The 26440-nt window shown below is 43.9% G+C and overlaps 2 protein-coding genes across 6 annotated transcripts in view; one reads left to right on the forward strand and one right to left on the reverse strand.

The window, feature by feature from the left end:
• Positions 1 to 3393: 3393 nt before the first annotated feature.
• On the forward strand, positions 3394 to 8163 carry ubl7b (ubiquitin-like 7b (bone marrow stromal cell-derived)). Its single transcript, XM_027007976.2, has 11 exons — positions 3394 to 3495; positions 3707 to 3884; positions 3995 to 4114; positions 4268 to 4350; positions 4579 to 4663; positions 4750 to 4807; positions 5217 to 5350; positions 5492 to 5541; positions 6998 to 7174; positions 7422 to 7532; positions 7898 to 8163. The coding sequence occupies exons 2-11, from the start codon at positions 3710 to 3712 to the stop codon at positions 8036 to 8038; spliced, it is 1134 nt and encodes a 377-aa protein (XP_026863777.1). The 5' UTR covers positions 3394 to 3495; positions 3707 to 3709; the 3' UTR covers positions 8039 to 8163.
• A 3565-nt stretch (positions 8164 to 11728) lies between these two features.
• zgc:158464 (uncharacterized protein LOC791139 homolog) overlaps positions 11729 to 26440 on the reverse strand; it is an 85132-nt gene continuing 70420 nt past the window's right edge. For 4 of the 5 annotated variants that reach the window (XM_027008006.2, XM_027008003.2, XM_027008004.2 and 1 more), the window contains 3 exons: positions 21563 to 21737; positions 21167 to 21286; positions 11729 to 15580 (listed from right to left, as the gene is read on the reverse strand). In XM_027008006.2, coding sequence (XP_026863807.2) covers positions 15394 to 15580; positions 21167 to 21286; positions 21563 to 21737 — 482 coding nt within the window. In that variant the 3' untranslated portion in view covers positions 11729 to 15393. Of the gene's footprint in view, positions 15581 to 19811; positions 20194 to 21166; positions 21287 to 21562; positions 21738 to 26440 lie in introns of those variants that run through there. The other variant, XM_027008005.2, reaches the window with a different exon arrangement.

Here is a 26440-nt window from a genome sequence, read left to right on the forward strand (position 1 = left end):
CTCTCTCTCTCTCACACACACACACACACACACACACACACACACACACACACACACACACACACACACACACACACACACACTCTCTCTCACTCTCTCTCTTTTACTTACTTCTTAATATACTGAGTGTTTTACTATGGAACATTTCATCACTCATCTACTCTTTTGATACCCTGTTATTTTGACAGAAACTTTGAAATAACAATAATGGATTCAAGCCTAAAAGCTGAAGGTAGATATATTCCAGCATTCTCCTTAAAGTGCAACCCTACAATCAGGTCTTTTGATACGTATTACTGAGCAAAGAAAAAGGTCAATCCTGATGAGCTACCTACACACCAATTCAGGCTGCTGCTGAATCCGATTTGTAGAGCATTTGCCAGGCAATCACCAAACCAGCATAAAGATTTAAATGTCATTGGTCACTTAAATCTAGAACATGAAAATTCCAAGCAAATGATAGAGTATTAGAAATTCTCAGCTCTGAGCATGCCTTTCTTCATATTGTGCCCTCAGACATGCAATAATTTTTCAATGGTTAGAACATACACTCATATTTTTATAAGTTTTATGGTTGGGCAACAAAAAGTTCTGTAAATTAAGTTAGAATATGGCAGACAGCTAAGCTGGAGTGAAAATTATTCAAAACAAACAAACAAAAAGGCTAGCCAAGTTCTGGGTCTGAGGTAGGATGGCCAAAATGCCCGGGTGGGAGATCATAGAAACTTATGGATATGGTCACTTTCATAAACAGGCATCTACATGCAGCGAGCGTGAAGAAGGTGATAAAGAAACTGAGAGAGTGAGGTCTGCAGTGTTCAGAAGCAACAAGCAAAAACCCTGAGGACAAAAATGCCAGATGGGAAAAAACAGTATCAGAGACAGCGGGGAAGAGAGCCAAAAGAGAGGGGTTGTCCTGAGCGGCTTCTACTGTGTGCTCCGATGGATGAGACAAACGAAAACAAGGAGAAGAACTGATTGCGGTATGGAAGGAGAGGGAGAAATGCAGTGGTTTGTCAGTGGCAGTTTGCAGATACTGACTTGCCATCCAAAGTCCCTCTGGGATATATTAGCTTTGCAGTCTAAGAATATGTGCTACCCCCATTAGGATGCTATAAATGTCAACTCAAGGGGCAAGCTGATGCTCAGTGTAGGGGAAAGACAAAGAGAGTGATATCCAGAGGAGACAGAGGCCGGGTAGAGGGCCAGAAATATGGAGAGTGCCCTGAACCATCCATCCTGTAAAACTGTTGTAATTGTGGTGGGAGGCACAGTGCTGCTTATGTGGCCGGTCCTGTCCAACCACGAGCTTGGGAAATTCAGGGAATGAGAGCTACTAATTTCTAACTCAAATGTGGAAGCAGCTCATGGAATGGCGTATCCCTTGGAAAAGGTTTCCAAGAACACTGTGATAGAACACATCCATTTGTGTGGTGGGGACTGGAATGGCATGAGTCAAGGGGAAGACAGTCTGAAAAGTGTAGTGGATGCTGCAGGGGATCTCCTGGGACTATTGCAGAAGAACGGGATACACGACATGGCCAATAAAAGTGGTGAGGGCAGTAATGACAGGGGAATTAGGAGCCAACAAATGCACCCTGGGATTTCACAAAATAGCCATTTTTAATTGTGTGATGGCTATCCTCGTTGCTCAGTGGGATGCCGGGAGCAGTGAAAGGAAAATGGAAGAAACATTCTGAAGAAATGAACACTTCCCCAGATGTTGTGTGTATAAAAGATGAGGCTTACATGGTTATGAGAGAGAACAACGTAAGAGGACTGGGAGGAGGATATACAATCTGAATCAAAGAAAACATTGGAGTAAAATTCCTTAGGGCCTGAGAGTGAATGTCTAATGAGAGAATTATCACTGTCTAGGAGAGAAATTATGGTTATCAAGTTCTTTAACCCATAGCAATGCTCAGTCAGTGTTATACTTTAAGCAGCCCTATAGAAGGCTACTCTGATGAAGTTGTTTCTCTTATCTTTAATGCTTGTTATATGTGGTGGAGCAATGACACAATCAGAGATACTAACAAAAGGAACACTTCACTATGTGCAGAAACCTTTTCCTGGTAGTTGGATCTATAGAGAGCAACTTGTGACATGAGGAATGCGGTGCAGGGCTAGAGATTACTATTTCTCCCAAAAGTTAAGAGGAGCTCCCCTGGGCCATCAGTTTTCATGAAGCGATGGATAGGCAGAAGCAATAATGATGCTCCTTAAGTTTTACATTTTATATTTGTGGTTTGAAATTGTAGCTCTTTGCCACACCTGCATTTTGTTGGTGATTCCACTGGTATTCCGGGAACCTGCAATGACGAACATGCATGTATGAGGAACGGAGAGTGGGAGAAGTTTGAAGGATCACAGGGGGAGATCTCTGGTAGCATTTCTTAGCAGGGACCTAGTGGAACAGTGGACTACTATGGTATTGGCTTTTTATAGATCAGCAAGACAGGTTACTCCCCTCATGTCCAGTAACTGTAAGGAACAAATATATGTACCATAGAGCACATCTATGTAGCATCTATGCAGAATGTAGTACTGAGATCAGGAAGAGGGAGAAGGTTTACTGGGTGTTGGGAAAACACTTAAATTGTGAGAACTCAGTGATTTAAGGGGGGGGGGGGGTTAGTATTTAAAAAAAAAAAAAAAAGGGAAGAGACAGGCAAGGCAGACTTTTTGAAATTCAGTAGGAAGAGAGACTGGTATGGATGCAATGTTAAGGAATTCATATAGAACCCAATAGGTTCCCATGGTGAAAGCGGAAGGGGAACTGTCTAAATCACATGTAAGAAATGACAGTGTGTTTGGGTAGGGTTTTCACAACAATCCACAGTTCATTAAGTATTTGGAAGGAAGAAGTGAATATTTAGAAGGAATGGGAATGTCAAAAATGGTTAGTTTGAACTTATGTTAGCTATAATGGATTGGGGAAACATGGCCCCAAGGAAAGATTTGAAATGTGATTAGATGCTTACACACCTGCCTGAAGAAGCGATGGGGTTGTTTAATGAGATTTGGACTGGAGGGAATGGACTTTTCCCGCACACTGGGAATGAGCTAGTGTGCTGCCTAGTGTAAATAGGCCCATTGCATGTCTGACATATGTAAACCTAAGGATAAAACGATTAAGGGAAGGTCTACATTTAATTCCTTACTGATGCTGGCAAAAAAAAGGCTAAAAAGAATGAATGATGAAAGAAATAATGCTGGCTGGCCTTTGAGAAAACCTAGAATATTTTGTATAGCTCAGGGTAATCTGTACAATCAGATGATGGAAATTTTATTCTGAAGAAAATCTACAGAATTTCTATGTACTATGCACAGTAGCTGCTGCTTATACTCCAGCACAGTAGGTGTCAGTAATGCACATATTGTTGAGCTGCTAACTAAACTTTAGCTAAAGAAGAAACCGTCATTGTTGACAAGAGCTAATAGCTTGTTAGCCAGCTAGGTAGCAACTTTGTTCATGTGACTAATCCGGTTTAGGTGAGCATGGTTTGTTCATAAGAAAAGCATCAGTATAATGTGAGGGATACTAGTAATAAAAATGGAAAATTGCGATTAATTTGACGTAAACGATTGCTGTTAGCTGGTCACCCAGCTAGCTAGCTAGCTAACCTTTTTAACATTAAGTTTGCTAACGTTAGCTAAACAGACAAGCTAATAATCGTCTTTACAACTTTTACCTTTTGTAAAGGATATGGCAAATTCAGTTTGGCATCTGTCACTGAAACTTCACGACAGACCAAAGGCAGTGTTTCACTTCCCGGAGACAGTCCCGGGGGATGTTGAACCTGGTGGTTATCGGGTGGCGACTCTAAAGCAACTAGTCTCCGCGCAGTTACCTGACTCCCTGCCAGACCCAGAGCTAATAGGTTTGTCTTCCTTCTCCTCTCTACTCTGCAGTTTACAAGGATCAGTGTTATAGCTAAATGTTATGGAAAAAGTAACGTTGTCAATCCGAATGCTTGTGTCTGTTTTCTAGAGCTGGTGCATTGTGGGTGTAAGTTAAAAGATGACTTGACGCTAGATTCCTACGGGATAAAGTCCGGATCCACGCTGCATATCTTAAAGAAAGCGTGGCCAGAACCCGAGGTCAAGCCAGGTGAGTGGCCAGCCATTTGTCCGCTGAGCCATTGCATTAGCCCTTTGTCACGTTTTGCCGCTCGCTCAAGGACAGGAGGAACGCGGATATCGCAAACTCTGGTAGTGGTTCACAAATTAAGTCACAAATAAATGCCATGCCTTCCCCGCCCAGAACCAGTTAACAGAAGTGCCGCCGCAAGGGAGTTCCGGCTGCTGCAGGCCGCTATGCACTCCAATGCTGCCTACAGAGACGCAGTAAGTAGTGTGTTTGGTCAGAGAAACAGCGCAAAGGCTGTAACCTGTATACAAATAGTAGTCTGCATGTAGCTTGTGATGATCCTTTATACACCCTACATCTGTTCTTAAGAGTTGTCTACTGCTGACAGAGTGCCAGTGCTATAATACCATGAACTAGTAGATGTCATGAGTCAGCACAAAGCTTCTTCGATTTTGATTGGAATTTGGTTTGCCTTTGTATTCCAGGTGTTTAAGATGCTGGGCAATAAAGAGTCTCTGGATCAGATCATTGTTGCCTCACCAGGACTCAGATCTGACCCTATAGCATTAGGTAAGTGGAACATAATGTACTGGGTCTGCTGGAACGTTTTCAGTTGAAGTACAAATGCATTTCTTTTTCTTTATTTGTTTTTGTAGGTGTACTTCAAGATAAAGATCTGTTTGTGCAGTTTACAGATCCAAATCTGCTTGATGTGTAAGTCTTTCAGTTAATTACAATAATCAAAATTCTTACTGATATAAGCAATGTTTAAAGCTTACACAGAGTTTAAAGATTTGGCAGACTTAAAGAAGTCCACTCCCTCCCTTCAATCCAAACATTTCCCCACAGGCCCTCCCTCCGAGGACATGCCACGTAGGGCTTAGTATAGCATTCTGCGTGGTACGTGCACATGAAACGTAATTGACTGTTTTTAAAATCTTTGTTCTTGGCTCTGTAATCAGCAACTATCACAAAGACTTTTTCTCAGCAAATGTGAATTTGGAGAGATCTATCGGGACAGTTTATCTGAAAAATAAATTGCTTTAAAAGCATCTTTAATGATAAACACCAAAGGCTTTGGTGAAATTCTCGTCTCCCACATCTATCTCTTATTGGCTTACAGGTTGATCCGTTCTCATCCGGCATTAGTCAATGCCATCATTCTGATCCTGCACTCTGTAACGAGCAGCATGCCTGGCCAATCAAGTGCAAACTCTTCTCGCAATGCTTCTGCTAGTTCTTACAGTGAAATGCCAGGTGGGGAGACGGCTAAGTGCTAGACGCATGACAGCCTCTGTCATGGTGGTACATTCATGGCACTTGCTTTGTTAAAGAGTGCTCATTACTTTTTGTTTCACTCTGACTAAGATTTTTAGTGTTTTCTTGTTGTCTTTTCAGGAGGATTTCTGTTTGAAGGCATGTCTGATGAAGAAGAAGATTTCCAGTCTGTAAGTCAGGTTGTTTTTTGGGTGCTTTTTCAGTTATCAGCTGAATTCTTTGACTGCACTGAAATCAGTATGTTATGTATTTAGTTTAAATTCTGTACAAATACAGTACAAATTTTGTAAAAATACACTACAGATTCTGCTGTGCTGCACAATCACCATAACATTTATATACAAGATAAATAAACAACTTAGCAGTTAATAATAAATATGCTCAATGATCATTTCTACATCTGCAGTGTTGTGAAATGTATTACATATGTGGTGAGCATTATAGTATTAAAAAAGGCTAATGTAATAGGTCTCACCCAGCCTCAGTCATTTGTGATCTATACTTGTCTCTAAGTGTCTAGACAGTATCAGTGAGGAAATGTGAAAGTGAGTTAGACTTGAGGAAAAGGTAAGGAAAGAGCTTAAGTAAATATGCATTTATATTGTTACAAAAATAATACAGAATACAAGACTAACAAACCTTTTTTTCTATTTATTTAGATATTTATAAATAGGAATGAACTTAGAAATAGAAATGGACCTTTTTCAGTTTCTGTATGTTGGATTTTTACAATGTTGCCTTGCCCTTCAGTAAGTGAAAGATCTGCTCATTGACTGGCCAATAGAGAACATCCCATCTTTTGGCCTTGAACTCCATCATTGCTGTAGCATAATGTTTTAGATTGTCCTGTGCAGTGAAATGCTAGCTGGTGTGTTTTAAAGTATTTGGGTGGATTTGAGTGGCTAAGATGCGTTGGTACCCTTGGGATCTCCTCCTCCTGCTGCTGCAGTTGACAGTTAGGAGTGTTCCATTGGCAGATGTGCCTTCCCATGTTGTCAGAGGGGCGTGTTCCACTAGCAGCTTTGGCTTCGTGTGTCACCACGTGGGTGTGTTCCACTGGCCTTCATGTCACAGATGAGGATTTAGATCATGCCGTCATCCCCTAAATGCCAACCTTTCTCTTTGTTACCTGTGTTCTGCATGAGGTAGTAATGCGATGACATAGCTGGCTCTGAAAATGAGCAGCTAATCAACTAATTATGTCTGGTGCCCTAAAATGGGAAAACTGTATAAAAAGCACCAATTGCCATTTGAATCAGCTGCTTCCTGATATGCATGGACCTACACTCTAATTATAGATGATTGCCTGCTATTTAACTTCACAGTGCTAGGCACAGAACTGACACAATAAACCAAAATTGTCATTGTCCAGGTATTTATTTACATCTACAGCATTTAGCAGATATGTTGTTTAGAGCTTCGCTTTGCTGCCTCCATGGACAACATTATGGATGAGTAGGCGTACACATCAAAAGAGAGAGAGCAAAAAGTTATTTTTAACATTTTGTATCTATTTTATAACTTGTATTTTTGGTACTTTGTAACTATTTTGCAGTTGTTTGCCTATCCAAGCTCCTTAGTTGTTTAAATTGGTCTAATTCCATGCCCCTTCCTCTGTTGACCTAGGGAGGTCGCGCAGGGGCATCCAGACGCCAGCGGCTTCCAGCAGGCTCCAGGCCCATGAGCCTGGGAAACAGCGGGGCAGCGGGCCCTCGGCCCATCACCCAGAGTGAGCTAGCCACAGCCCTGGCACTGGCCAGCACGCCAGAGAGCGGCGCAGTCACACCCATTCTGGGTAGCCAAGTGAGTCCTGTAGCGCGCGCGCGCACACACACACACACACACACACACACATACACATACGGGCACAAGCACCTCTCTGCACATTTTAATCATATTACCATGACATTAAACACGGATATAAACAGACATGGAATTTTTATCTTTCCTGGGTTCTCTAACTCGATATGTAGCAATTATTTAAGTCAACGCAGCAGTTCATATGCAACCTCTGCACATGCGTCGTCTTCTCTTTTCTCTGTCTGTGCAGGATGTCTCCTCTGGTGGCTCATCAGTGGCGGCAGGGACCCCTGTCACTTCCAATCTGTTGAGCCAGGCACTACAACAGGCGCTGCAGGCCTCGGGGGTGGCCTCACTCCAGGTGACGCACATACAGCCATGTCGTGCTAAAACTCCCCCTGTTGAGCCAGTGCTGGCCCCTGTGCTGGCCCCTTTCTTTAATTCCTTCAGAACAGGGACACTGAGCCGGGTTTGGTTTCTCCAAAAGCATCATAACACAAAGATTATATTTAATCCATCTGGTGGTGCGAGTATTACACTGAACGCTCTCCTTCTCATTTAAGAGGGTCTTTACACTATGATGGGAGATGGGCCCCTTGTGGCCTTTTACACACAATTATACACCATTCACTGAACGGTGGTTATCTGCAGTGACTTGAGTTATCTGACCTGACAGTTCTCTTCAGTTCATCAGATTTGACTGTAGTCTCTCCTCCTGTCCTATAGGGACGCTGGCAAACACAGATGCAGCAGCTGAGAGACATGGGCATCCGGAATGAAGAGCTGGCCGTACGTGCTCTCCAAGCTACGGATGGAGACTTACAGGCAGCCCTGGAGCTGATCTTTGCTGGAGGAGGAGGGCTCTGAGGAATGTGAAGTCCTCAGCTTCAATGAACTGTTAACTTGCAAACCAAGAACTTTGAATATTTCCATGATTTCTTTTTTTTCTTTTTCAGCTTTGTAAACTTAATAAACAAATAATCAGAAATATATATTCATGTGCGAATTGCTTGTTAGTAGTAAAACACTTCTAATTGTAATTCCCGAACATTAACACCAGATGGCAGTATGTTGCCATTTAAGGGACACAATGGGTATCTGGGGTGGAGGTCTGCTGACAAACAAAATACGATTTTATTTGGTTTGAGGCTTTCTCTGCACAGTTTTAACTGCTGCTGTAAAAGTAAATCAGACATGCAGTTCAAGTGGAAACGCCGTGTTCATGTACATTGTATTCCTAGAGCCAGATATATAACTGCATTTGAACGCACCACCTAAAATACAGCCTTAAAAGTGAAGGTAATGCAACTTTTTTATTTTTTATTTTTTTAAACTGAAGGAAGCTAGTACAAACAGGTAATTGTCAATTGTGTTAACTATTTGTCTTCCACGCATTTTACGACCAGCAAATAAGGGACTATTTGAAGGCCATTTTGCCTTTTGTGTTTTGTTTTTTTTTTTGTTTGTTTTTTCTTTCATTCTTTTTTACATTTTTTTTTACAGAGGGCAGCTGAAGGAGAGAAAGCCTCTCAGAGCACCCTAATTGCCCCACTCAGCTTTGTGGCATTGGCAGTGGGCTAAATGAGCATGCTTAATCAGATCCCCACTTTTGTCCCGGCCCAGTGCCCAAACACAGCTGCCTGCCTCCGATTTATACACATTCACACACCTGCAAGCAATTTCCTGTTTCCAGTAGCACTACCTCCTAAGGTGGGGGTTTAGGTTGGCTTGTCTGCCACCCAGAGCAATCAAGCAAAATTACGTGAGACTAAATGGCTATAAGGGTTGAATATAACCACATTAAGTTAATGTGACAATTGGTAAAGGACGAATGCCCCAAGATATTATTTATATGCAGTAACGAAAACAGCAACAAAAGTTTGTTTTTTTCCCTCCAAAAATACAATGTGTAATATAGTAAGCTAATCACAGAGTAGACAGACCACTGATTCTGACCTTCATTACAAGGTTTTTTTTTTTGTTGTTTTCAGGTACACAAACCTTCAACTGTATACATCATATTAATGAACTCTCATGTGCTTTGGCTGATATTACTGCTGCTGCAGTGGTTGCTTCTCCACTGCAGAGTGATGTTCAGAGGACATGCACAGAGCCATCCTCTCACCTGCCCATCCTTAACACTCTGCCATGGTCACCAAGGGCATTGCCAGGGCTACACTGGCTACTCTTTGGCGAATACAAAAATGAACCAGGAGAGAGCAGGAAGACGCAACTTCTGCAAACACCACACATTCCAAGGGTTCTAGAGTCAGAGGGGTCAGATGGAAGGCACGCGTGCCCTCCTCGCGTCCCAGCGGAGAGATGACCACACCGTGCCAGCTGTGCGCTGGGCAGAGAGGCGAGAAAGAGGAAATTACAGAATGCATCTTCCAGCGGAAAGGAAGCCTCCCCCCACTTTTTATTCCTGGCTGTTATCCAGTTGACACTTAAGTCCACTTGATCTTACTGTGTCTCGTAGTTATGAACTGTATTCAAGCAGGAGAGGGGAGTCATTTACTACTATGCATAATCTTGTAGTGTGTACATGGGTACTGAGAGAGGGTCCATTTGTTAGCTCTTTGTCCTTCACTGTTCACAGAACAGGCATTCTACAGGGCAGAATCAATCTGTGACTTCCCTGTACTGTACCTGGGCCAGTTTACAGAGCCAAAAAATAATAATTCAAGGCAATTGTGCTAAAACGCTCCAGTACAGATGGCTGACTGGTTTAGATCTCTTTGCTTTACTTGACCTTTTAAAGAATGAAGAATCTTCAGTAATCAGGCAGCTTCAGGGACTGCACGGTAATGAGGGGGCTCTATCGTCCATCTGTGCCTTGACACGGACAGAATCGGTAGGAGAAAGTGCTCTGGTTTTAGTCTACCGCCATAAGGCAGTGTGTGTGCTATTAGCGTCAGGTTGACTCCCTGAAATTGCTTTCAACTGGACGTGACCAGGTTGCAGAGAATAGGGGAGGAGATAGAGGAAGGGAGAGAGAGGTAGAAAGAAGGAGAGAGAGAGAAAGAGAGAGAGAGAGAAAGAGAGAGAGAGAGAAAGAGAGAGAGACTGTTTCATCCTCAGGTGGATATATTTCTTTTTCATGCCTGGCTTTTTGGGGGATTTTTTTTATTGGTCCTCAAAGAAGACTTTGAAGAGCTTAGGTGTTTCGTGGCTAAACCAGCATGACTGATGTCTTCTGTGCTGCCAATATGACCGTGGTGCGGACGCTCGTATGGCCTCCAGCAGTGGGAGGAGACCACCGCAAATCCAGTGTAGTTGCCTGTTTATTATTGACTAGACGAGGCTGTAAAAGATAACACCCGCTATTGTAAACAAGCAGAAATGTAGTAATTCCACAGATGACATGATGGCAGCACTGAACAATGAATTTACAGTTATACCCCAGGAAAGACTGCACATGATAAATATACTTAAGACAAGGTCACTTACACAATAATTAACCACTGAAATACGGAACATATGCTTTCTTGTGGCCTATTGAAACCCATTTTCCTTGTTCTTTAGTAACAAAGAATGAATAACACTTATAGAACATACATACATTGAGATTCTTCATGAACTGAACATTGTCAATGAGCAAACATGACCAAAGATTTAAACAACAGATGAGGTCTTGTTCATCCGGTCGGAGAATAAACCTTACGGAGATGGCAGCCTCTCCTGACAGTGGATGCACACAGCAAGGTGGAGCACTCTGCCAGACTGGAGTGTCTCAAACACAGTGGTGACTGAATTAAAGTAGAGAAGCATCTAGCACAGCACAAACTAATGAAATGTCACTCTAGAGCTATTACCCCTGAGTCCAGGCAGCTGAGCACACACACACACACACACACACACACACACACACACGCGCGCGCACACGCACGAATGCACACACATACGCACACACACACATGTGCACGCACGCGCATACGCACACACACACATGCACAGACAAGCGTGCACACACACATATACACGCACTCATAAACATACACACATGCACGCACACTGTTCAGTGTCAGTGACTGAACAAGAGAGGTTAAGAGTACATGTTCTAGACATTCAGAGTGCATCTTCTAAATGCCAAAGTAACCAGTATACCCATCAGTCTTGTTTGAGCAGACCTACCTGTTCATACTGTCACAGGCTACGTGTTCTCTGTGTAGCTTGTATAAATTAATTGAGGTAAATTATTCAAAACCTGCATTCAGAAAGGGTCCTTTTCCTCTCACTGTAATGGAAGGTCACAAAGGGCTGTGGGAGCTTTTCATCCCCTCTCATAATCTTTATGCTGCCTTCATAGCCTGCTGCTCAAACGTAGCGAAATGTTCAAGTCACTTATATTACTATCCAACGTACAATGAGATTTGAGAAGAAGAAAGGCACGTGGACGACCTTGATGGGCTTGGTTGACGTACGGAACTGACGTGCGAATCAAATTCTGATGGGCACAGAGTAAACAGAACTGCGACCTCTCGTTCCATTCAGATGTGACTGGTCTTTGTTTGGAAGAATAACACTGAGAAAAAGAGCACATAAGACAAAACTCAGTTCAGTTAGACTCATAAACTCTGCTTTATTTCTTTGAACCTCAGCTCCTCCAAATCCCCATCCAATACATTCAGTATATACACCTGGCCAAGAGACACTGTACAGATTTATTCTAGTAGTGCTTACACAGGAGGAAACTTACACTGACACACAACTGACTAAGCTCAAACGTACAGCGATGAAGGTGGGGCAACAGTGTTAAGTGCATGTGCGCAGATATGCACACGCCTGCCCACAGCCAGGCGCCGCACACACACGCACGCACACGAACGCGCAAGCGCAAGCGCGCACACACACGTGCGTGAATAGAAAAGCAAACTAAAACCAGAATAGAGTGAAGCTTCAGTGCAACACACACACACACACACACACACACACACACACACAAACACACACACCTGAAGAACACTTGTAGACACAGAAAGAGATACCACAGCAGATGCCAAAAGACATTGAGCAGACAGCAGGAGCTTTAAGCGAATTCCTCCTGAGCTTTGCATGCTTCTCTCATCCTCTCCTCATTCCCTGTGCCCTCTGCTCCACAAACCTCTCCTCCTCTCTTCTCCTCCTCCACCACACCTCTTCTCTTTCATTGTCTTTTCCCCGCCTCCTTCTCCTCACCTGACTGATTATCACTATTCCTTATATTGCGTTTGGATCAGATTGACCTTTGCCCCTTCCCTGCACTATGCCACAGCTTCAAATCCAGCCTCGGACCAAATACAACCCCCACCTCTCCCCTGCCTTCCGCCATCTGTCTACCCATAATTCCTTTACAAACCTCTGCTCCATCAGATACCTGAACATGCCTGTTTCATTCCTAAAAAAAATGACAAAAAACAAACAAACAAACAAAAAATAAAACATGTACAGCAGCAACTTCACATCAGATGAGAAATGTTTGTGTAAATATATCCTCCTGTTAATATGCGTTCAGTACCTGTCTCAACAACGGCACACACTACTGGCCAGGCATCCTGCCTCTGGTTCACATAAAAACGTCAACTCTCTCCGCTCCGTATCAACACAACAGTACTTCAGACTGGTAGCAAAGACACACAGTTGCTTTATTAAAGTCTGTGTTCATCATTGCTCACTGACAAGCAAACAACTTCATCTGACTTGCCTTTCTGCCCCGCCTCCCCCTGCCTCTCTGTTGGCAACAGCACAAATGCACTTCCAGGAAACACACACATGGACCTATTTGATGCTGGCCCCCTTTCCTCGAGGCAGACAGGTCAGCCCATACCGCTGCAGCAGGATCAGGAGGGCTGGCTGCCGTTCAGTAAGAGATCGCCATAAGCAGCCAGTCAAGCAAGACGGTTCGCTGACAAATGTTCAAGTGTCACAATGCAAAGATATAAGCCTTACATACGTTCTCTGACAATGCCACAATTAAGGAGCTATATGTATGAAAATCACATGGTTCACAACATGGGCTTGAAATTTCAGCTAGTGCCTTTCATCTCAGCTCCTTGACATTTTAAGGCGCAGAAGGCTTAACTTTACTAACAATAAAGATGATGAGAAAGCCTTGTCTCCAGTCTCAGCTACCAAGAGGTTAACGATCAAGAAACAAAGGCAGAAACACAGGCAAAGCCGTTGCATAATCTGACTATATATCTGTACCACTATCAAGCTGAACATCGTCTCTAACACTCATGCACGAGACCTCACAGGCAGTGGGAAGGGGGACCAGGCTAGCAGGCAGGAGTCTGCTCTCGACCTGAACACCTCACCCCGAAGCCTTTGTGTGGTGTGCCGCCACACACTTGGTCTCCAGGTCAGTACACTGGGCCATTAGTAAGCACACACACTGTAAGATGAAGCAGCATTTGAAGCACACACACACACACACACACACACACACACACACACACACCCAAGCACCATAGTTTCTAGTTCCCTTCTTACTCACACACACACATACATGCACACACGCATGGCGCAAAGAACAGAGAGAACATAAAATGGGTGTCAGTCACTATGTCTGGGAGTAAAACACACGTTATAATAAGCATCATTACTCCTTGATAAATTACAGTCACAGAACATTCACTGAAAGCAGAACTTTTTGGAAAATCAGTTTGACATACTGGACTGATTTGCTTTTCACCATGCATTTACGTAAAGACATGAACCGAACGCATGTCACAGGCATCACATACTAGCACGGGGTGACTTTACATACAAATAGCATCATAAAACAATCTCTAGAGAGCACACAACCACTTTTGATTGAGTTTAGGCAAGAAGAACTATTCCTAAACCGAAGATACAATTTTGTGGAAATTGATGAGAGGAAGGGGGAGCAGGATCAATATCTGCAATCTTATTGTACCTTATTGATCGGCTGATGGGTGAATTCAATTTATTTTCTGAGGTAGACAATACAGACATATTTCATTCTCCCTTGTCAAGAGCGTTCTAAGATGGGGGATTGAATGCAAAGTGGCTCAGTTTTATCAAGCTACTAAAAGGTCCTTTTTTCACATGGTGGTTGAGCCACAAGGCAATTCACTCTTCTGTTCACTTTTCTATAAGACATCTTGGGTCAAATATGTATGACATTATTTACATTTTCAGCTTAGTCCAAGTGCTTCTAATTGGTGGAGAAGGTCCTTGGACTGCTCAAAACTCACTTGCATGGTTTACAAAGTTTCCACATTCTCAATTATAATAGAGGAGAATTTTCATTCTAAGCTAGAAAGGTGATGTGTCCTTGTTCTAAGGATTAAGCAACACTTTCTAAACACCTGCTAATTATGCCTGAATAAGATAAACAATCACCTTTTCAGTAAAAATACCTTTCATGATATCCTCCATTATTGCCACCTCAATTCTCATTACACTGTTGTACACAATAATATCTTCTCAGTAGGTCCAATAGATTTGTGGCAGATGTGTTCTTGGGTGTCAGTCATTTGTGGGCACCAGAGATTTATTAGTTTTATGAAGACTGAATACCTAATGAATGGAAGAAAGTTGGCAGCCTAGATGGAGCCTAGTACTCCAAAGGCTTCACTAGTGATATACAGCATTACAAAACACTTATGTCATCCCGGAGTTTCCAAAAGGCCTATTAGTTCATCCACAACTAATGGTTTGTATGATTTATTACAGTGTGCATGATGGAAGAAGAAAGGACAGCCAATGAGGCTAAAGTGTTGGGCGCAGGTGTAAGGTCACCGTTATAGGTCCATGTGAGCGGGCGATGTGAGAAGCAAAGGAGAAGAAACAGTTCTAGGATCAGAGAGCAGCTGCATTTCAGCACAGAAAAACAGCTGGAAAACCACATTGCTCTATTCAGGGATCAGTGTTGTTGCCATAGTCCTCTGATCTGGTGGGAAGGGGACTTGCTGCACACTTAAGACCGGAGATAGGACAGCATAAAGACATCCAGTCCCTGTCTGCTGACTGTTACAGTAGCATTGTACACACAAGTAGCCATTCATAAGGGCTTAATAAACGCCAAGTGAGCCATCACTGTCAACCAAGGCATCTATTAAATGCTTTATAGAAGATGTCCTAAAACTGGCTGCTATAACATGAGGACACAGGTGATAAATCCATCCATGATGGCCTTAAAACACGATCCAGGGCATCTACAGAGCATTCTGAAATGGCTACACCACTTTAACCTGTACTTGAGCAACAGCGGCAGGCTATAGTGTCCGGATGGCCACGGGGTACAGCAGGGACATATGCTCGGCTCCTTTGATTGGAAGCTTGCGGCTGGAATAGAAGTGGATGATCTCTGGCACGCTGTCGAACACGCAGCTGTTCTGGCCCAGGACGTACTTGTTGTCTTTGGTTCGAGACAGCTTCATGTGCATGAAACCCTGGCTGCTCCTGCGGAGAGGAGGAAGGAGGGAGGGGGAAGAGAGAGAGATGGAGAGTGGGATGGATGGAGGGGGAGAGAGAGGGAGAGAGAGCACAGGGGAAAGGTTAAGCAACAGTAAAGGAAAGGAAGCCACTCGTTAGGTCCGCTTAGTGGGCAATGTGCTGGAGGAATTCATTTGCGATCCGGTCACGAGAGGCGTTGGAATTGTGCTGCTTTTAACGAGCACGCCGGCACAGACCGTTAAGCCAACGAGTCTTTGGCGGGCCAGTAAACGTGAAAAGCAAATGAAAAGCTTGTCCACCCAACACCTCTAAGGGCGAGGGAGTCGTATCAGGCGTTTTACTCTAATCCAATTAGAGAGCCGAGATTTTGCGCGAGTGGAATTGCATGGTCCCAGCAGCTACTTTGGTTTAAATGGATGAAAAACATCACTAGAGGAAGAGGAAGAGCACTCAGTGTCCACAGCCGGTGCTGTGAACAAGGCATTAATCAGAGCTTGGTCATTGAGATAGCAAAAAGCAATGTAAAGTAGTGGGAAAAACTCCTCAGGAGTCTGCTCATCAGTGTATGATGTCCAAACAACACACACGCAGACACACACACACAGACACACATACACACACACACACACACACACAAACACACACACACACACATACACACACATACACACACACACACACACACATACAAACATACACACACACACACATACGCACATACACACACACACACACACACACACACACACACACAAACATACACACACACATACACACACATACACACACACACACACACATACAAACATACACACACACACACATACACACACACAAACACACACACAAACATACACACACACAGACACACACACACACACACACACAAACACACACACACACACATACACACACATACACACACACACACACACATACAAACATACACACACACTCACACACACACACACACACACACACACACACACACACACACACACACAGGAGGTGAGAGATCTATGAGATCAAAAAAAGAGATTTGACAGACGTAAGAGAATTTTCCCTTTCTTTGCCACATTTCGGTTTGATAACGTGCCTTATTCACAATGCTTGCGCACGTGTTCCACAAAATGATGAGAGAAAGGGAGAGGGAGAAAGAACAATGCTATTAAAATCCTCACACGTGCTAGGCATCGTAAATTAGCGCCCAGTCCATGCCTTGCTTTACTCAGAATTACATTTGCAAAGACACCTGCGAGCTCGCCCATGTATACAGAGGTCAGGGCCTTGGTGGCAGGGCAGACAGTGCTGGTCAGCCAAAACGACTGCAAGTGCCCTGTGCCAAGTCAAACACCGCAGCCCTTAAGTGCGGTGCGTCACGAGAGATTTGACTTGCGTACATGCTGCTATAAAATGACAAAGCCTTTCACAGAACAGACATTCTCAGAAACGGAGATTTTAAGTCCTATTCTTAATGCCATCTAGTCAAATCCCTTCTAATAGGAGCGTCGTGGCGAAGGAAGTACATGGGCGTGCTGATGGCACGTGGATGATCTATAAACCCACTCGCACTAAAATAAGAACGAAGTCCTCCGGCACCTCGGCCCGTTCCACTCCATCAGCGGGCCTACGTCTCCATCATCGTTAGGGGAGACGGGAGGCCATTTTGGCGAGCGCAGACCACCACAGGCCTTTTCTAAAGCACCTCTGATTAATCTTCCCACCAGCGTGGAGACAAGGGCCGCAGGTCAGTCGGGAACCGGGAGAAAATCGTCCTATCTCTGCACGCCGGGATTCTGTTCAATTCTATCCAAGTTTAAGCGTCTACGTGCCGTCTTATCACTCCAACGAAAACAAAGCGAAAAACACAATTTATCACAATCACCGATAAGAGGACGGGCACATTGTCCGCCGTGAGGAGACTGATGTTCCGGTGACATTATCGCGGTGTCCTTTATAATTGGAATTGTTAGATTCTAACCCAGGACTTATTTCTCGTACGGGCTTTGGATAAAAGGCCGTCAGAGAACATGACTTGTAGCTCACAACCCTCCAGGCAGGAGGAAATTCTTATCTTTAGCTATTTGTATTATGTGTGCCAACACCTCCATCGAGACCCCACTCCTGGTAAAGCTACCTCGGACAGAGAGGGAAAGTCAAAATAGAACACGTCTATTTTGAGTTACTGCACGGGGTCACGAATGGCGGGATAATCTATCGCTTTAGTGTAGGATATATTTCAACAGCTGTTCAATCCATTGGAAAGTTGCCACTTTGTTAAATTGCTACTTCAGGGTTTCCATGATGGAAACCAGCCCTGCAGCTAAGAATAAGCCACACATCTACATTTGCATTCCCTGTAGGCTTTATTAATCACCTTTCCAAAGTCATTTTAAATCACTTCAGTTCAGGTAAATATACCAGTAACCAGTGTAGAATTAGGAGGGAACGAGAAAATTCCGCTTGGCTGTGCTTTCCACTGCTGACTTGTATTCCAGGTCTCTGGTCTCTCGATAGGATGTGACACGTGTGCTTCTTAGGAGAATAAACTTTAATGTCCCTTCTGATCATAATGTATTTATTAAACCCAAGCCCTTCCATTTATTTTTCCCCTCTCCATTTTTATGGTCTTCCTGTTCATAAAGCAGATGCGTGGAGAGACGTCCCGGAAGACACGGGAGGCTTACCAGGCTCCCACAAAAAATTAACCGCACGTGTTCTCCGCTCAGAGGACTCCCGCCTTTACAAGAAACAAACCTAGATGAAGAAAGAGCTTGTGGCCCCTTTGTGATGGGGAAAGGGGGGCAGATGCTGACAACGTCGCGGTGACATTGACAGGCTGAGACCTAAAGCGCTCCTGGCTGGAGGTCTCGGTGGGCGCGCCACCGTGTTGGGGCCCATGAGCCAGGGGCCCGTGCGGCCAAGGCCGAGGGCTCGTGGGGTGGAGGGTTAAGCCCATGGATGATGCCAGGCAGTGATGCGCTGGGGTGGAGGCTTAACCCTCCACCCCAGCTCATCACTGCCTGGCATCATCCATGTTAACATTAAGCAGATCTAACATCTAGCAGCCCACCCTTATCGCTAACTCATTCCATTTAATGTAGCTTTATTGGCATGACTGTCGCAAGCCCAGTGTTGTCAAAGCATCCTAAAATATTAAAGATTCTTGGCGGAACTAATAATAACAAAATATGAGACAAAGCAATGAGTATAGAAATAAATAACTGACATGAAATAAAACAGCATTAATAAAAGAATACGAGCGGCCAGACCAACAGCAGCAGGCATTAGTGAGTTACTCACTGTCCCTCAGGCTGTGGCATACTGCTGGCATACATCTCACTGAGGTAGATGCTGTTTGCCCTTCACCAAGAGGAATTTAGACGTTTTCAGACAGTACCAGAATTCCAATAGTTGGCAGGATTTCGGTTTTATTTATTTTTTTTATTATTATTATTATTATTATTTGTGTGTGTGTGTGTGTGTGTGTGTGTGTGTGTCTGTGTGTGCGTGCGTGCGTGTTTGTTTGAAATTTTTACAATTTTTCCAGTAAAGGAGAAAATGCAGCTCTGTCTTGACATCCGTATTCTCACAGTGACCACACAGTCTTCTCTCTCTGGGCAACCAGGAGTTTTTTTGTGTCTGCCTGTTTAGTCTATACTTGGCTGTCTCTGCTCTCCCTTCCTGCACCTGTATGTGTGTGTGAGTGCGTGTGTGTGTGTGTGTGTGTGGGGGGGGGGGGGGGGTTCTCTGCTGGGAAGAAGACACATAATGGTAACAGCAGTAGCACTGAGGTAATGCAGGGTCAAGCTTAGCACAGCCTCACCCTGTCCTTAGAACACCACACACAGGAGCCTTTCCATAGCAGCAACACCATACTATACACTTCTAACACAGGAAGGAAAAACAAAAGTTTGTTCAGGTCATATTCACATCTAAAATATACACAGAGGGTTTTTTTTTTTTTTTTAGAAAAGGCAGGTTCTGTTCGACTTTTATGGAGCAGGTGATATTTTTTTCCCAGTGAGCGGTGGCTTCCCATAGGTTTTGTGAATAAAGAGGCGGCTGAGAAATTGTCAGACAGTGGGTACACTCCACTAGCCCTCAGCACCTGTACAGCAAGTACAGTTATGAATAACATCAATTACATCAATCAGATTACATGCTTGGAAGGTGGATCTTGGTTTAAAGAGTTAAAATCAGATTTTTAAAGTGGATTTATTGTTTAATAATTTCTTAATTTTCAAAAGGACTATCTATGAGCCAGTCACATACAAGAGCATGACAGGGCTCATGATGATAACAAGTACTGCAAAAGCACTGATCTATAATTCGAATGATGGCCAAGAAGTGAAAATTTAACTTCTTAAAATTTGTATTATTTCTCGTCCAAAGAAGGAATAGGCATTCCAGAACATTATGGTGAAATATTAGGCTTGTTCGAACAGCACGTTGTCTTGGCGGTCAGTGAGAGTAGCCGGCTGCAGGCGGGGGAGGAGACGAGCAGAGAGCCGAGAAGCTGGACAGTTTTTTTTTTCTAAGCCGTAGCAACGGGGCACCTTAATCCCTGAAGCACCCAGATTTTTCTGCAAGAATTTCAGTGATGCAGCCAATTAAACCTATAAAATAAAGCAATATAGAAAAAGTAAAAAATAAGCAAAAATAAGGCAATACAGAAAAGGATTCTTGTAATATAAGGCTTGTTTAGGCTGTAAGTTGGCCAGTGTTTTCTTTGTATTCATTTCCTTTAGGCTGTGATAGTTACCCCCTTCTACCCCTACCCCCACAGTGAGCCAACCAGAGGTGACCCTGTTAAAGGTGACCGCCTCAGTACATGGGGCAGACGTCAGAGCAGCCTAAGATGGGGGTTGATCGGCTGCCGGTATACCAGATAGAGGAAGGTAGAGACAGAGTGAGAGGGAGGGAGAGAGGGAGGGAGAGAGAGAGAGAGGGAGAGGGAGAGAGAGAGAGAGAGAGAGAGAGAGAGAGAAGGCAAGAGAAGGGAGGGGCTGAACAACGGAGCACGTCAGAAAATGAGGAAACCAAGCGGGAAGGTTACCTGAAGGAATGAGGGACAACCGCAAAGATGGATGGTTGTAAGGGGTAGAATTAATTAAAAGATGGGGGGTAGTGGCAGGTGGTGGCCTCTCCCACCACAGGAAATACTGAGAGAGCGGAAGAGCGGGTGTACACTAGACCCTCTAATAGGGCACATGTAGAAGATGTCTCCCAGCGAAGACCAGCCATTAATGACTGACGTTAGAACCTCTAATGAGGAAGACCTTCTATTAAAGATGGAAGTCACGAATCATCATAAGGGTGTTGTTTTATAGCACCATATCCGAACCCAGTACTCTACTGCATGTGGGTATTAAAGTGTGCTTTTTTACCAAAAAATAAAAAAATAAAATAAAAAACCTCTTACATTATGGACAATCTTTTTCAAATCAAAGCTGTTTTTAATGCATCCTACATTCTAAAGGGAATCGCTGTATGAACGATGCACAGTATTAGAGAGAAGGCCAACTGCTGAGTGTTTGAGAAGAGGCCAGCCAAAACATGGCAGCATCATTATGAGGTGAGTGCTCTTACTTGAGCGAGAGGGAGAAGTCGTTCTTGCTGGTCTCGCTGTTCCTCACCAGGTAACTGGCCTCTTTACACAACCGCAACAATGACTCAGCGTCCGTTCGACTGATTGCGCCGTGATACCAGCTGAGAGACAGACAAAGAGAGAGAGGAGAAAGAAAAGGAGAAGATGAAAGAGGGGTGAGAGAAAGACAGAATGTGAAAAAGAAAGGGGGAGCAAGGGGGTAAAGGAGTGAGAGTGCAAGAGTGACACAGAACGAAGGAGAAAGAATGACAGGGATTAAACAAAGAAACCAATCTTGGAACCAATATTCCTGCTAACCAGAATGAATGCACGGTTTAACAGGCTCCAAACAGCTCTGTTTGAGTGGTGTAGACGGGCTTTGGCAGGGACCGACTCACAACTGGCTGTCGAGGGGCAGGCTGGGGTCGATGCGCTCGCCCAGCGGAGACGAGCAGTGCTCCAGGGAGCTCATCTTCGTGTTGACCAGGCAGCCACTGGAGTGGCGCTGGGGTGGCCGTGACCAGCCCTCCTTAGTGGGAGACATCCGGCACTTCTCCACATTCTCGAACTGGACTACAGTGGAGAGACACACACACACATGCACACACGCGCGCACACACACACATACACACACACACGGATCATGGCCAGGGTTAAGACAAAATAGAATAGAATAGAATAGAATAGAATAGAATAGAATAGAATAGAATAGAGCTTCATTATCTAGACCTGTCAGGCACAACAAATACATGGCAAATACAGACTTATATACAGGCAATACAATACTGTGCACACACAAATACATCATTCTGGAGAATAATAACATATATTTTTTGCTTTGTTATTTGGATTAATTGCACTAGGAACAAAGATACTGCACATCATGTTCACTAGAAGTCCTCTGTCACACAGGCCTGAAGAGTCATTCTAACCCAGAGTGCACGGGCTGTCTTGCATCATCAATAACAGTCAGGGGCTTTTTGTAAACAGATGGCAAGTGAAGGTTTGCCACTGTCTTTTGCTGACAACCTTCCATTTTCAAAACCGCTCTGACAAACCTGCACACTTTGTTTTTGCTTGTCGTCATTGTGTTTGTGTACCAGGCACCGCAGATATTAAAAACCAGGATGTTCCTAAACAGGCAGACATACACTGTTCTCACTAAACCCAAGCCGCCTGCATTTGCTAATTATAAGCAACCAGGGCTTCTCTGATCTCCTCAGGTGGACCTATATTTAAAGGAGACTCTTCAAAGTAGTTTCAATAGTTCTCCTCTCCATAACCTGGTTCCTCATTATGTATGCTACTGTAGTTGACACCTACAGGCTGAATTAGAGGGAAAAAAGCCTTTCCTTATTTATTCATTATTACTTTTCACTGTGTTTTTTATATTGAGCTCAACCTTGAACATATAAATCAGGCTTGTAACGCTTCTGGCCCAAGTGCCGCAGGGCGCGGGGCAGGGCGCTCAGACGTTCTCGTTCATGCAGAACATTTATTGACAGTACACATTTAAGACAAAGGTGGCACTCACGTATACATTCACAACGAACATAACTATACACTTAACATTAAACGATAAACACCTACACTTTAACATGGGACAAACTAATGTTATGGCTATGATGATCTACTTGAACACACGTAGCGACAATGACCAATAAAGGGAGCATTAGCATTAAATCCTGTGCACGTGTGTGCAATCCCGGAGGGGTATGGTTACAACACAAATAAACAGTACATGTGGATCCCCCTGCACGCGGCGGGCCGTACCACGTGACTTATGGGGGAGGAGCAGTCCGTGACACAGGCTCTGTTGTTAAGTAGCATACTAGGCCATCATAGGCCGTTGGAGCCATATAAAGTTTGCTCAGACCGAATGCCAATGTGGCATACTCAACCGGCCTTTCCGCCCACATCCAGCCAGCGTTGTGCAGGCCAGGAGGGGGTGCTAAATGCCACGAAGCCTGAGGCGAGGTTTCGGCTCACTCTCTCACCGAACAGACATGAGACAATGCTCATGTACACACGCTGTCTTCCTCTCTCTCTCTCTCTCTCTCTCTCTCTCTCTCTCTCTCACACAGACATATGCATACACACACACACACACACACACACAAAGGAATGCGCACAAGCACACAAAGTGCCTGCTTTGAAGACCAGCTGCTCAACACAAAAGACAAGAAGAGAAATCAATACAGCACCGCTGTGTGCACATGCTTGAGAGAAGAGGAGAGACAGAAAACGTCCTGAAAAACTGTCCCCTGCTAAATCACTGAGCGGGCTCCAGGCAGCTGTCAGAGTTAAAAGGGTCCCATAGCTACGTGTACAACAGTGAGGGCATGTGTGTGTGAAGCATCCAGGTGTGTTATATCACAAACTGCAGACTGGGTGGGGATATGCTACTTGAGAGAGATGTGAGAATGAGCCTAGTACATATTCAATTCTTACCTCCCATGGCTACCATGAGAACCAAGAACAGCTGTCTCATACCTGCTCATTGATAGCATGGGGAACACAGACAGTTTACCACAATAGTGCATCTGTTAGGTTTTAATTTACATGGCAGGCAGCCTCAGTGAGAGTAACATACATACTTATCAGTATGATAGTACATGCACTTCCTGGGAACCAAAGCCCTGACCTTGGTGTCGCTGGAGCCTTGTTCCACCTGCTCTACCATGTGAGCTACAAGAACACTGTGCTTTTCAAAAGGGAACAAAAGCAAGCAAGAAGGAACAATTTTAAACAAACCATCAGTGAGTGAGTGGGGAAAAAAATAAATAAATCCCACTGCTGCCCTTCTGAACAACAAGTACTAAATCACACAGCCTTTTCTGATTGTTTCTTCGGTTTTTTTTTTTTATATTTTGTTTTATATATTTTTTTCTGCAAAATGGTACCAGAGTGCATGTAAAGGTGAAAGCATATCTCCCTGTGCCCCAAAAAGAATGAAAAGAACCAGCTGATTTGCAAGCTCATTAGGGTTGAGACTTCGCTGCCGCCTTCTGTTCACTCAGAGGTCACAGGTGCTCCAGTGTGGGTCAGAGAGATCACAGGATGTGCCTGTAATCACCGGTTGAGATGGATGTCAGCTCTGTGTCACTGTAACGCATTCAATTCTGCTCTGGCTGACCCCCGAAGCTGAGGCTTTAAGTATGCACACTACAGACCTCAGTAACACACATATCCGGGACAAAAAAGAACACAAAATGGAAGACTAACTCACTGTGTGTGTGTGTGTGGGGGGGTGGGTGTTAATGTGGATAGTATGTTTGAGCACTAGGTGTTTCTAAGTATATGTGTATAAAGGTATTTATACACATGTGAGAGTGTTTGTAATTCAATATACCCAAGCATCCCCAAGCATGCTATTTTACTCTCTCTCTCAATTAAAACTCTATCAGTATAATTACTCTGAATGAATGGCATGACTCATGGCTTTTCAGATCCATACAGCACTTAATCGACATTTACTGCTATGTCGAACAGCAGGAGACACCTTCAGCTTACCAAAAGACACTGACTGCTTGTCTGAGCACCTTGCTTTGTTCTCTGCATTGATCCACTACAACATCTTCAGGCAAAGCATCCTGGGAAATGGAGTCCTCTACACAGCTAATACAGCCTCAGGTCTTGTGTGACTATAGTGTAAAGCACACTAATTATCTGAACGAAAAGAGCATATGTTTATCTACAGCAGGACACGATTGTTCTGTATGCGTATGTTATTCCAGAGCGAGTCACTAGGGGACAGCCTAAACCTTATCAACAACTCCACTATTTCATTTCACAGAAGGAAAAGGAAAATACCCATTTTAATATCAGCGTGGCATATTAATGAACATGGTGCTGCTGTAAACTGCACTAAATCATAAAATTCAATTTGCTCTAATCTTTTTTTTTTCTTTTTACTATATTAGAAACATCTACATTGTAATTACATTTACTAGCCATTTTATAAGATACACCTATCTGGTACATGCACTTTATAAGGGTACAATCAGAGTTCATCACCCACCCTTGACTCTGTTCATCGCTGGTTAGGTTCAGACCACAGGGGCACTGCTGACTGGACATGGCAGCTAGCCAGGCGGTTGACCATCGCCAGCAAGGCATCACGGCAGCAACTCTGACCTGCCAGTGGCCTGAGGGTGGGTGCTGAGCTGCTTCAAGTTTATCAGGCTCAGCTACCTTTGTTTTTCATTGGGGTTTTACATGTATTAACATCATTGGCAGGGTATGAGTGGACAGCCATTCAGAGATATCCAGCCCACAGCAGAAACACAGTTGCTAAAATAACACTACAGGATAACTATAATCAAGCTACAGACTGTGCACCTATAAGGAAGGAAGGGGTGTGTGTGTGTGTGTGTGTGTGTGTGTGTGTGTGTGTGTGTGTGTGTGTGTGTATGTGTATACACACATATATACTCACCTGGAGTCTTCTTCAGGTACATATATATATACCTGAAGAAGATTCCAGGTGAGTAACTGCAATGCACTGTAGTTAAAGATGCAGAGACAATAAAAATGGCAGTGAAGGTTTCCTGAGACCTCTAGAACTTCAGAAGCAATTTGCTAGCACAGCAGCAAAATGTCCTGTTTCTTGTACTTCACTGCAATTTCTTCTCTGTGTGTGTGTGTGTGTGTGTTTGTGTGTGTATATATATATATATAAGGTCATTTAAAAAAAAAAATTTTTATATACACACACACTCAAAAAACATGAAACATTAGCTAGATGTAAAGCCATGACAAAGAGGCATAGATTTTGTTTAGTGCGAGCATCGTATGTTTACTGGAATAAGTCAGTTGCCATGGAAACCTAACTGGCAAAGCTGTTTTCAGCTTCTCAGTCCTGTCATAACTGTCAAATCACAATATGAACACTCCACAATAATCATAATAGAGGTGTGTGTGTGTGTGTGTGTGTGTGTGACCATGAGTGAGAGAGAAGGAGGAAGGGAGAGAGAGACAGAAAGACAGAGAGAGGGAGAGGGAAACCGAGAGAAAGAGGAAAAGAGGTATGTAACAAGCATGCATGGAGCACATGGCAGCCCTGTATTCTACAGTCATTGGCCCAACAAACAGCAACCTTGAGACAGAGGGCCGGTTGGTAGGAGGTGTTCGGTTCTAGCGGCACAGGACGTACTGAATTCAGGACCCACAATCCGCTAGTTTTCAGTGGACGACATACAACATCTCCCATGACCCTTGTCTCAGTCGCCTGCCCCGAGGACCCAAAAACATAGCTGTAACCTTGGCAACAGCAT

The sequence above is a fragment of the Electrophorus electricus genome, chromosome 4, assembly GCF_013358815.1.
Source record: "Electrophorus electricus isolate fEleEle1 chromosome 4, fEleEle1.pri, whole genome shotgun sequence".
NCBI lineage: Eukaryota > Metazoa > Chordata > Actinopteri > Gymnotiformes > Gymnotidae > Electrophorus > Electrophorus electricus.

What these genes read in the sequence shown, in the direction of transcription:
- ubl7b (XM_027007976.2), top strand. Translation starts at nt 3,710, where the DNA reads ATGGCAAATTCAGTTTGGCATCTGTCACTGAAACTTCACGACAGACCA. An exon ending in AGAACCCGAGGTCAAGCCAG is followed by an intron (nt 4,115 to 4,267) that starts GTGAGTGGCCAG and finishes TTCCCCGCCCAG; the next exon opens with AACCAGTTAACAGAAGTGCC. An exon ending in ATGCTGCCTACAGAGACGCA is followed by an intron (nt 4,351 to 4,578) that starts GTAAGTAGTGTG and finishes TTTGTATTCCAG; the next exon opens with GTGTTTAAGATGCTGGGCAA.